This window comes from Biomphalaria glabrata, chromosome 8 (assembly GCF_947242115.1).
Source record: "Biomphalaria glabrata chromosome 8, xgBioGlab47.1, whole genome shotgun sequence".
NCBI lineage: Eukaryota > Metazoa > Mollusca > Gastropoda > Planorbidae > Biomphalaria > Biomphalaria glabrata.
The window spans coordinates 11,884,332-11,896,438 of NC_074718.1; the positions used below are offsets into that span (position 1 = coordinate 11,884,332).

The following is a 12,107-nucleotide window of genomic DNA, read 5'->3' on the forward strand; positions in this document are numbered from 1 at the left end:
GTACAAAGTAATGTACAATAAATTATTTATTTCAAAGATCCATGTTTTGTCTTGAATTTTTCCTTTTATCATTTAAATATTTTTGGTTTGGTTTTCTTTGTTTTCATAAGAGTAGCAAAATGGCTTTGAATTTATTATTTTCTTTTACTCTTCATACATTCAACATTTCAAATTCAAAATTATTCATACATTGGATTCAAGTTTGTTTTGAAGGCAAAGTAATTTTGTCAAATTTTAGAATACATGCATACATTGGGAGAGGTTTTATTAGAACTATGTAAAATCAGATATTAAGGAAACAAATGTTAATAGTTTAAAGATACAATTTGGGTTGATAATTTATAAGAATATTAAGTCACTGGTTAGTTTACCAGATGAAACAAATATTTTGACAATGTTTAGCAAGGGCATGTTTTATACCAGTTGAGTTGTGGCATAACTCAATATGCCTATGTGTTATATAATAAATGATACCCATTATTATGGAACGCCACTTATTGATGAAATAATTAAGAAATAAAAAAAAACATTAGGGTTTATTAAAATAATTTTTTTTCATATCAAACAAAAATCTAAAACTGAAAAGCTGCTTATCAGAATATGCATCCTCTTTTTGGGACCTCTAAACACAAGAAAACAAAGAAACTAGAAAAGACACAATATAGAGCTTTGAGATTTATATAAAAGGAATATTTACTTTTGACTATAGTAACACATTAAGTAATATCACTTAATTTACAAAAGTAAAGATTTCAGACCTTTTGATTTATAGGACAGATGATGTTAAACTTAGAAAAGCTTCTGGACAAAGATGAAAAAGTAAAGTAGCAATGATAAATAAAACAGAACCATAACTTACAAATACAAAAACACAGTCTAATAAAATACTCAGAAAGACACAAAGATAAAAAGACACTTTTTTAAATCCTAAATGCTAGGAATTTTTTTTACAAGTGCTCCTTCTTCCCTTCACCATGGAATGGGTTGCTTGAGTCAGCCAGGAAAACCAATGATTACTTAGTAGAGTTTAACTGTCTGATCAACATGCAGCACTAGATTGACAAGTGTGGCTCATACTTATCTTCTTCTTTAATTGGTAATGAATTTTTTTCAAAATAAAACCCATTTGAATATCAGATAAACAAAAAATTTCAGAATATCTGATAAACAAAAAATGTAACATTTAAAAAAAATCTAAATAATGTAGAAATAAAACAATGAAAAATATTAAATACCAACAATTTAAAAAATTATTGACCAAAATTTATATAGTCAACAAAACACACAGAACGCTTATTTTTTAACCTGGCTTTCACATTGAAAAACAAATGTACGTTTCGATAAAAAAAAATGCAACAAATATTTCTTCTGAAAACACTTTTTTCACTCGTCATTGTCAATATGATCCTGTTCAACAAGCATGTGGGAGTCAGACTACATCTTTTAATTTGGTTGTTTTCCTTCAACATAAAATATCCATAATATGTGATCTCACAAAGTAAGGCTGTGTGTGTGTGTTAGTTATTTATTAATTGCCTACACCGATCACATAAGCCTTATTCTTATGACTAATAGCATCAGCTAATGTTGGCAGACAAGACTTGAGTCAGATGACAAAGAAAGAGAACCAGCTCACAAAATGACATCTGTATGAAGAGAGTACATGCTTTTTTTCTTTTCTTCTCCATGTTCAGATTTAGCAAATTATTCCAATCCTCCAACCCAAAACGCCCTCTGCCTGTAGCGACTGTTAAATACAATGCGCCAACCACCCACGTCCAGCCTGTTGGAGATCCCAACAAGAAGTCCAGAGATAAAGGCAGTGTCAATCCCAAATCTAAGGCGTATGATTTCCTTCAAGATGATGTGTATGTATACGATTATGGTATATCTTGTGGTGGTTAATGTTCTAAAACTTATTCTAGTCATTCTTGTAACTTTTATTTATGTTTGTGCTTGTTTGATTTTTGATATGCCTAAGTTAAATGCTAAAGGAAGAAGAAACTTTGAAGTTTTTTCTAGCAATTGTGAAAGTTGCTCAGATGCGACGAATATGCTAAAGAGTCATTAAGGCTCATTAAGAGATATAGCTCCCCTCCTGATTAATCATGATTATTTGCAGAAGAGATATAGCTCCCCTCCTGATTAATCATGATTATTTGCAGTTAACGTTCAGTAACCTATCTTAGCTCATTACAGCTAATTGATCTCGATACCATTGGAGTCTGCAATGCATTTCATGACTAATTATACTATGTGGTTAACAAGGCAATACCCATTCAGAGGATATCTTTTAGAAATTAATCATTGATCATCAAAACTTGATCTGCTATACCCTTGTGGCAATATATTTAAAAACAAATCATTAGCAAAATCGAAATGTAGTTGTTTGTAAACCTAGATAATTCAATTTAAAAGATATATATAGTCTTTGAATACTGAGCACGGATAAAGTACAGGAAGACCCAGTGTTAAATTATTAGATATAGGTATTTACAATGATAAATGCTCATTGGTTACTGCAAGTTCAACAGTGATCCAAATTTATAACAGAAAATCTGAGAAGGCCAAGAAAGAGAGAGAAAAGGAGCGTAGGGAGCAGTACAAACAGGTGAGAGCACATGTAAAGAAAGATGATGGCAGAATGCAGGCCTATGGCTGGAGCCTCCCCACCAAGTTTACTACACACGTCTCCAAGGATATCCCAGGGAAATCCCAGGTGCCAGTTCCAGTGCCAGTTTACTGCAGGCCACTTTTTGAGAATCAAACAGAGTGGAAGGTTGGTATCACTGTTTCCAATTTTATTGAACTCTTTTACTTAAGAGTATTTTATTGTTAAATAAAGGGAGGTCAAAGGAACACCATATATTTCATTCTCATTTATCCATTTTGGTGTCAACTTCATTTCAGCTGTAATAACTAGCCTTTTGTAAGAAATTGTCTTACATGTAGTCCCATTTGTTATTATAAGGTAATTCTTTTCAGTGTTAGTATTTTACATTTTTCATTCTGTCTGTTCCCTAGATTTGGTGTGCAGCTGGCGTTAACTTGACTGGTGGCAAGACAAGAGATGGAGGTTCCATCGTTGGGGCCAGCGTCTTCTACTCTGACCCTCCACCAGCAGAGAAGAAGGAGACTGCTCCCAAGAATGAGGTTGAGAAACTGGAGAATGAGCTCAGGGTTAGTGTACATCAATGGATTTTTTTTGAATTCCTTTTCTTTTTGTATTCCTTTTCTTTTATATTGACCATAACAATTTTATTACCAAATAATGAAATAATTATTCCATCTGTTGTCAGGATCACAATAAAAACATTAAGGATGCAGAAACAGAACACATGTCCAGTCTGATCTGGGTCTGCACCTCCACCCATGAAGCTAGTCGTGTGTCTGTAATAGATGCCAACAACCCCGGTGATGTTCTGGAGACATTTAGGGTGTCTGTGTCCCACATCTTGTGTATAGCAAGTATACCAGGTATGCAGCTTTGAATTGCTATTTTTGTGCAGTATTGTCAATCATATTAAGACTGAACAATGTTCCAGTTTTGACTGAGCTGCAGCTGACTGCGACTCATCTATATCATTGATCCTGGCCTTTTTGTTTATTCCAGCAGTTCTTTATTGTTCTTGAGCTTTTAAAAGTGTTGGTGACTCGTTGATTGTTATGGGAATCTCACTGTTTGACCAATAGAAATTGTTCTTTTTATGGCTGAGTTCTAACATAATTTATATTTTAACCTGAAACATCAATGAGTTGTAATAATTGCTGAGCAGTGCTTAAGCTCTTGAATGTATAGTTTTTTGTTGAATGTCATTTATTGTTTTTTTTTTCTTTTTAATTATATTATTTTATCATATTTTTTAATGTAGTTTACTTATCCCCCTCTGCTTAGGAATTGAACATAAATTTTAGTCTCCAGAAATAGAAGCATTCATTTTGTTTCTAAAGTGAAATTATAAGTTTTGGGGTAGTAACCCGTGGGGACAAAATGAATGGCTGCCTCACCTTGTGGTATTAGTTTTAGACTGTCCTCATCATTTTTCCTGAGTTTGACAACTTTGAACTGTGCCTTGACATCACTCTCTGTCATTCCCGAATGGGTATAGGACTAAAACATATTATTTTTTCAGAAGCTTACAAACCAAATTCTGCAGACTCTTTCTCCATACCTGTGGCTTAGAAGTAAGTTTTTTTTAATTAAAATAAAATTCTCAGGTGCAATGGAAAGTGACTATCCTGTGGCAGAAGAAATACTTAATGCTGAAGCTCCAACAATGCCCAAGGAAACTGTGGTGACTGCTGGCTCAAGTCCTGGCAGTGGAGGAGAATCCACTGGACTAGGTGGAGTTAGTTTTGTCCAGTGTGCTACTGGTGGTACCAGTCCAGTGTCTGCATCCCCAGTTGGCTCATTAACTGACACCAGATGTAAGTTTTGCCTGCTCTTATTGTGTATGATAGTAGTGTTAGAGCTATAATTCTAACAGTATGGAATGTTAGAGCATAAAGTTTATCAGAAAGGGCTGTTAGAGATTTTTATTTAACATGTAATATTGTTTCTAACAAAGGATTCTATTTCCCAATACTCAAACTTGATTATTTTATAGTTAAACCAAAAATCCATTGGTTGTGGTTATTGGTTATAGCTTCTGCATTATAACTTTCCCTAGTTTTATAATTAATAAATGTTATTAATTAAATTATTTTGCTATGCAAAATAACAACAGTTAATTTATAAAACGCTAAGTTCAGTTTAGCAATTATACATCTATATTTAGAAAACAGGTAGTCCTTATTATTTTTAATTTCTTTGTTTCCGCTGAAGGGAGTGAAACTTGTTAAATTAATGTCATCAAATTTATTAAATGTGATATTTCAGAACTATTAAACATTTTTTTTTTAGAAGAGAAGCAAATGATTGAAATATGAAATAAATTATGCTAGTGTAGAGATATTCATTAACATAACGTATAGGGAATTTCAAAAACCTTTTTCATGGTTAAGCTACTTTAATAGGGTTTGAATTAATTATTTTATTTTAAGACTCTCATTCCTAAATTATTATTTTTTTCTTTTCTTATATAAAGGAGTAGCTTTGGGATAAAATGATATTACAACCATTATTGGATGCATGTTTGATATGAAATGACAAATAGAAAAGATAAAGCAACATAGATTTAGATGAATAAACATTTAATTTAAAATCACTCATTTTCTGCTGGTCCTCAAATTCTATACTATATATATATATAAAATACAACTCCACATTTTCTTCCAATTTGAATCAATGATGTAATAAAAAGCTGTCCCTTCTCCCTGTAGCTGATGATGTCAGTATAAAAGTGGAAACTAGTGGTGAAGGGGAAGAGAATGTTGGGGAAGGTAAGCTTTTGCTTGAGCCCTGCTGAGTTATGCCCATATCTGCTTGATCCCTTCTGAGTTATGCCCATATCTGCTTGATCCCTTCTGAGTTATGCCTATATCTGCTTGATCTGATTCTTTTGCCCCTAACATTTATGCTTGAACCCAATTTAGTTCTGTCCTTGTAATACATCTTTTTAATGCTCCAATGCTACTACGCCACTAACTCTAACTTTGTTGCTTGATTCCCTTTTTTTTTTTTTTTTTTTAGAATACTGTTAACTCTCTAGCATATATCTGCTGTAGTGTTTGGCACATATTTAATATTGTAGTATTAGAGTAGGAGATAGTGAGATCAACTGTTTGTTTAAATGTAAGTTAAGTCATTATCATTGGTTGTCTGAAAAATGTACAATGGAGCATCAATATTTATTTACCTATATATATTTTTAGGTCCTGATTTATAAAATTATGTTTTGTATCCATCCTTAACCCAAGTAACTTCTTTTTCTGATTTCAATAAGTCATTTCTAACTTCTAAAGAGCTCTTGCTGTAAAAGAAAAATTATTCAAAAATATAAATTTTTTTAACATTGTATGAATAAAAAACAAAACAACTAAATAAGCAAAATTAAAAAAAAATATTCAAAACTTAAGTCTATATTGAGTAAAGAGAGGACTATGCACTGGCTGCCATATTGGAAGGTTTATCTCCCTGTTTCTACATAAAACTAAATTAATAAATTATCATTAATTGATTAGCTAATTAGTTAATTTTTTTCATTGATTCATGTGTTGCCTTTGACAATGAATGATTTGTGCAAAATTTCAACCTGATCTGAGAATGGGAAGTGGAAGAAATACATGTCAAAGAATCCACCAAGACAGACAACAAGTTGATATAAACTTTGTTAAAAGTTTCATAAACATTTAATTTCCCTGATTGACCTTATACACTGTGGTATTAGCACTTTAGTTCTAAAAATTTTCAGAAAAGAAAAAAAAAGATCTAACCACACCTAGTTTTATTTAAGAAGGAAAATATATCTTACAATATTGAGATATATGCTGCCAATACGGAGCTAGTCCCCTTAGATAAGCTTTTTTTTTTTTTGTAAAGTATTTTTTAAACTTTGTTTGTTTGGAATAATTTTTTGTATATTGCATCTCTCTGAATTCTCAGTGGGCCATCATCTCTTTTGTGGACATATGGTGGTGGGAGGGGGGGGGGAGAGAAGGTTTCCATGCTGTTTGTTACTCAGCAAACATAACTCAGCTCAAGTTGGGATTTGAGCTCAAGCCTTTTTGATAGGTAGCCAAGCAGAGTCAATGCCTCTCATCCCACTATACATATTATTGAAAGCAGTTCGAGTATACAGTGGCTACAACACTTAGAAAGTTATTTCATTCAGTTTCATTCCATACTGTTCAATGATGCAAATCCCATTGTCTTTCAATGGCTTAAGATGCTGTGATAAAGCAACTCATTGCTTGACATGATTGGAAGCTTAATGGTCAATGACACATTGGCACTTTCCGATTATACACTGACCTAAATTTAAAAAATGTGTGCAGACATCATCACTTTTCAGGGAAAGATTAATTTTAGTTTTAATGTTTAACAAACAAACTGTCATTATGATAAAGCCTAACATACAGAATAATGTAGTTGTTATGTGCGCAGCTTAGTGTGAATGTTGAATGGTGCGTGTTGAAAGAGAAAGATAGAGGAGGATTAGAAAATGGAGTAATGTAATGACATGATCATGTGTTGAACCAAGATTAAAGTTCTTGTATGATTGTGCATTATTAAGCGTCTCGTAACAGATATAACAGTAGTATTATTCAATGGATCACAATCATTTGATAGTTGCTTCTCATATTCTTTTTAATAGGACTAAGTAGTTAAACTGGATTTGAGTGACTATACTAATAATCAGCATTTCTTCTGTAACAGATAAATAGATAGAAAAATAATCATTGAGTGGAGAGTTAGTTGACTTTGCCAAAGTTCTCTATAACTCTACTGTACTGTACTTGTAGCTTGTGAATGGCTTATTTCTTTCCTAGTATACAATATTACTGTTTGGTTTGAAGCATGCTGTTTGTTTAAAGCTATATTGAAAAAGCATTTTATGTTCAGATATTATTAAATAAATTTTTATTTTAAAATTGTATTTATTTTTAAACTGAATGTCTCATAGCAAAGGTAAAAGTTAAAACAACATACTCGATCAAAACATTTTTGAAGTCTAATGGAAAAAATATTTTTTTTTTAAAAATTAAAAACATTGAATTTATAAGAGCACATTTATAAGAAAACAATAACTTTAAATAAAATATTTTTTTTTTTGATTCTGTGATTTGTAGTTAAATGACTTGAATCTTGTCATTTCATCAGGTGTTGATCCTCTTGGTGCTGCCGGCTCTTCAGACACTCTCCAGACTACTCAGGTATTCCGTGCCAAGGGTTCTCCTGCCTCTTCTGGATCAGGGACCCCAACCCACTCTGCCAGGCTGAGAGTCAGTGGCTCAGCCACTGACCTCATCACAGATGGCAGGGCGTCACCCACATCAGAAAATGAATGGCAGACAGAAGCTGAAAAAATGAGCAGTGTGCTGCCTACTATGTGGATGGGTACACAGAGTGGAAGGTTTGTTTTGCTTCTTTTAATTCAATTTTTAAATTTTGTAAGCATGTTCTTAGTGTGAACTAGCTCAGTAGGCATTCTGGTAAAAAATATTTGCAAAAGTGATATCTTCCAGAATAAAATATTATTTGAAAATAAATGTGGTTGCTTAAGTTTAAAAAATATTATAAGTATTAGTGATCCCTCAATTTTTAATAGCTATAATAGTTATTATGTACTTAAGTTACTTTATAACTTGTATAATCAACAATTTATATTATGCATTTGAGCAGTAGCCTTTGAAAAAAAAAAGGCTTATAAGATTGTGGTAAACCCGTTGTACATGTGTTTATCCCTGGACAGTTTAGTATAAATATCTTTGGTTTATGTATTACTAGTATTCTTTAGTTTGAAATCATGTTTGCCTCATATTGTCAACACAACTATTTGTTCCTTCAGCATGTATGTTCACTCTTCTGTATCCAACTGGAAAAGATGTCTGCATTCTGTCAAGCTTAGAGATTCAGTTGTTGGAATAGTGTAAGTTTGATTTTTTTTTTTTAAATATAACCTTTTTTTTTTTTTTAAAGTAATATTTTGTAATTAAAATTTTGTTTAGTGTAACTAGAAAAAACTTTTTACACTTGTGCACAATTCAGAAAATATGATTATTTTCCTTTTTTTTTAAATTTTTTTTTTTAAAAGTCATGTGAAAGGGAGAGTACTTGTTTCCTTAGCAGACGGCACAGTTGCTATTTTTCATAGAGCTGCTGGTAATGTAACTTTGTGGTTCACTTTATAGAGTAGTTATCAGTTTGGCTGTATCAGAATAATACTCGCCTGAAATGTTTTTTTTTTTTTTTTTTGCAATATGTAATTCATTTACTTGAATAAATATGAATCAATTTTAGTCGCTGTATAATCTTTAAGAAATTGTGCACACATTTTGTATGCCCATCAATGGTTTTCTTTATTTTGCAGATGGCCAATGGGATTTATTGAACTATCATCTCATTGACCTTGGTAAGCCAAAACATTCTATCCGCTGTATCACAGTTGTGGCGGGCAAGTATGTCTGGTGTGGATACAAGAACAAAATCCACATCATAGATCCAGAGAAAATGTCTATAGAGGTTAGACCTGTTAGAATTAAATGTACATACAAATATGATTTGGAGGTGCGTGGCTGAGCGGTAAAGCACTTTGCTTCCAAAATGATGGGTCCCAGGTTCGAATCTCAGTGAAGACAGGGATTTTTAATTTTGAGAACTTTTGGGCACACTGAGTCCACCCAGCTCTAATGGGTATCTAACATTAGTTGAGGAAAAGAAAATGCAGTTGGTCGTTTTTCTGGTCATGTAAAACTAATGACCTTTATATCATCTGCCCTATAGATCGATAGGTCTGAAAGGGGACCTTTTTTCTTTTACTTTACAAATATGGTTTAAGAAAATTACAAAAGTAATTTGTACATTATCAAATTTGGATTATGGAACCACCATTTGGACTGAAATCTGACATACCAGAACATTCTTCTAGGGTAGGTTTTCACTGTAATCAATGACAGTTTAAAACAAGGCTGTTAAAGTTAGTTCAAATATTTCTATTAACAAAGGCTAAAGTAGTAATGTTTGTTTCTTTAGAATGATTCCTTAATAATAGTTGTTATTAAAATACAAAAATAATAAACAAATGTACTAGTTGACAAACAAATGTACAAGTTTACAAACATATGTACTAGTTTTCAAACAAATGTACTAATTTATAAAGAAATGTACTAGTTAACAAACAAATGTACTAGTTTATAAACAAATTCTTTTTCCCCAGAAAAGTTTTGATGCCCATCCCCGCAAGGAGAGTCAAGTGAAACAGCTGTGCTGGGTGGGGGATGGAGTCTGGTTGTCTATACGTTTGGACAGCACGCTACGTTTGTACCATGCTTACACCCACCAACACCTGCAAGATGTGGACATAGAGCCTTATGTTTCAAAGATGTTGGGTTAGTGTTGGTATATTGTCATCTCTATTATCTATTGACTTTAATTCTCTTAGAAGCTAAAGCAGAGTAGGGAAATAATCTATTTCAACTGCTATAGAAGAAACATTAGTCGTCTCTATTTATTTAGAAACTTTGGAATAAGTCAGAAGCAAATCTTGGGGCTTACGAATCTCTTCTTTCCTATTGTCCTTTTCTAGTTTTTTTTTGTAATTTATGACTGCTCATTTGTCACTCATGAAATACATGTACATGTTTTAGTTACAACACTGTAGAGTTATGTTTTGAAGTTTCTCTTCATTTTATTGAACTTTTTTTGTTTCCTATTTCAATGTTATCTTTGCAGGCACAGGCAGATTAGGATTTTCCTTTGTACGCATCACTGCTATGTTGATATCTTGCAACAGGCTATGGATAGGCACTGGTAATGGCGTCATTATATCAGTACCATTGTCAGAAAGTGAGTGACTAACATTGAATGTTATTCTACATTGAGCATCTTAATAATTTTGTTCATTCTATATACTTAGAAAAGTATTGTTATAGCCGGGTGTGTCATTGTGAATAAGCTCCTTGTGCCTATAAAATGTGTCTCAGATAGCCTCTGATTGCCAAGTTACCTGACCTGCTTGTATGGTTTAGGTATTAAGTCTGGCTGAACTGCTTCTACAGACAAGTTAATACCTGATGTCTCTTAAACTAAAGCTTTTGGTAGATGGAAATGGGTACTCTGATTTTAACCCCTTTCTGCTTAGCGGTGCTAAAGCTTCAGGCATCAACATTGTGGAAAATCAAGAGTGGAGCCCATTAGATGTTTGGACGATCAACTGTGGTATTCCCTCCTACAGTTCCTGCAACAAGTTACATAACATTCCTTTAGGCTAGATTAACTCTTTCTCTCCTAACCGACGATACAAAACGTTGATTCTATCAGAATGTGGTAAATAATTACGGAGAGAAAGAGTTAATAAGGTCCAGCAAGGGATCGTGATGTATGTGCAACTCAGGATCTCTTAATCAAAGTCTTAGGAAGGAACCTTTAAAAGGAACTCTAGTTGTATTCATTGAGATGGAAGAAGCAAAACATTTGACTACATTATTATTAGAATAAACTATTCTTTTTAGCCTGTATTTTAAGAAATTGTTAGCTTACATAGCATACACAAAAAAAAGTTTTCCAGTAAGGTGAGAAACTATTCTTTAAAGCTTCTTTGATAACAATGAAATCTATTTTGCAGATAACAAGCAGCCAATGATAACAACTAGTGCAAGTCTAAGTGGCCGACCAGGCGGAGCAATTCGAGTGTACAGTGACCCCAACACTGAAAGTGTAACTCCAGGCAGTTTCATCCCCTACTGCTCAATGGCACAAGCCCAGTTGTCTTTCCATGGCCACAAAGATGCTGTCAAATTCTTTGTTTCAGTTCCAGGTTAGTACAATCTTCATCCTGTTCCTTTTTTTAAAAATCTTTGCTTTTTATGTCATAACTGTTATGATTTGTAGTTGTTATTTTGTTGCACATTTGAATATGTTGCATTTGTCAAGAAAAAACAACAAAATTTAAAAACGGGTTTAAAAGTAAGATTTTTATTACATGTAAATAGGCTTATTTTTTCTTTCAGTTAAAATAAAAAAGTCTTTTTACTGCTATATGTACTCGTCTTTTTGAAAAAAATTAAATTGTTTTAGTATTGCATCACATTGGATTGGATTCTATACATTCTTTTAAATTTAGTAACTACGATGAATAAATGTTTTGTGTCTCTGGTATGAAATCATGTAAATGAATTTTTACCTTAAAATACAAGTAGAAGACATACACAATATTAAAATGTTTCCTTTAATTAAACATGTTTTTATTACCATTTCTTGTCGTTGTTGTAAGAACTGCTTTATTCACAGTTAGCACCAATCGTTTTGGTGAATCCACGGTGTCCCAGTTGTTTCTAGAAGAAGGTTGTAAAATGTTACATTTATTTTACCTCCCCTTTAAGCCAGGGGCTTTGTCTGACAAAGTCAATTGTGTCTGAACCTCTTGTTTCATTCCAGCTCCATCTTTTTTTTTTTTTTAAATCATTTCCTTGCCACATCCCACAATTCTTCAATTATTTTTGTTTAA

At 32.7% G+C, this 12,107-nt stretch overlaps 1 protein-coding gene across 8 annotated transcripts in view; it reads left to right on the top strand.

The window, feature by feature from the left end:
• LOC106060848 (C-Jun-amino-terminal kinase-interacting protein 3-like) overlaps window positions 1-12,107 on the top strand; it is a 46,472-nt gene that overhangs the window by 21,868 nt on the left and 12,497 nt on the right. For 6 of the 8 annotated variants that reach the window (XM_056037366.1, XM_056037368.1, XM_056037370.1 and 3 more), the window contains 13 exons: window positions 1,695-1,868; window positions 2,554-2,779; window positions 3,025-3,180; window positions 3,300-3,477; window positions 4,219-4,428; window positions 5,323-5,382; window positions 7,763-8,015; window positions 8,451-8,531; window positions 8,697-8,764; window positions 8,973-9,124; window positions 9,819-9,990; window positions 10,334-10,447; window positions 11,226-11,417. In XM_056037366.1, the coding sequence (XP_055893341.1) occupies window positions 1,695-1,868; window positions 2,554-2,779; window positions 3,025-3,180; window positions 3,300-3,477; window positions 4,219-4,428; window positions 5,323-5,382; window positions 7,763-8,015; window positions 8,451-8,531; window positions 8,697-8,764; window positions 8,973-9,124; window positions 9,819-9,990; window positions 10,334-10,447; window positions 11,226-11,417 (2,036 nt within the window). Of the gene's footprint in view, window positions 1-1,694; window positions 1,869-2,553; window positions 2,780-3,024; window positions 3,181-3,299; window positions 3,478-4,218; window positions 4,429-5,322; window positions 5,383-7,762; window positions 8,016-8,450; window positions 8,532-8,696; window positions 8,765-8,972; window positions 9,125-9,818; window positions 9,991-10,333; window positions 10,448-11,225; window positions 11,418-11,890; window positions 11,945-12,107 lie in introns of all 8 variants that reach the window. The other 2 variants (XM_056037365.1, XM_056037369.1) reach the window with 1 other exon arrangement.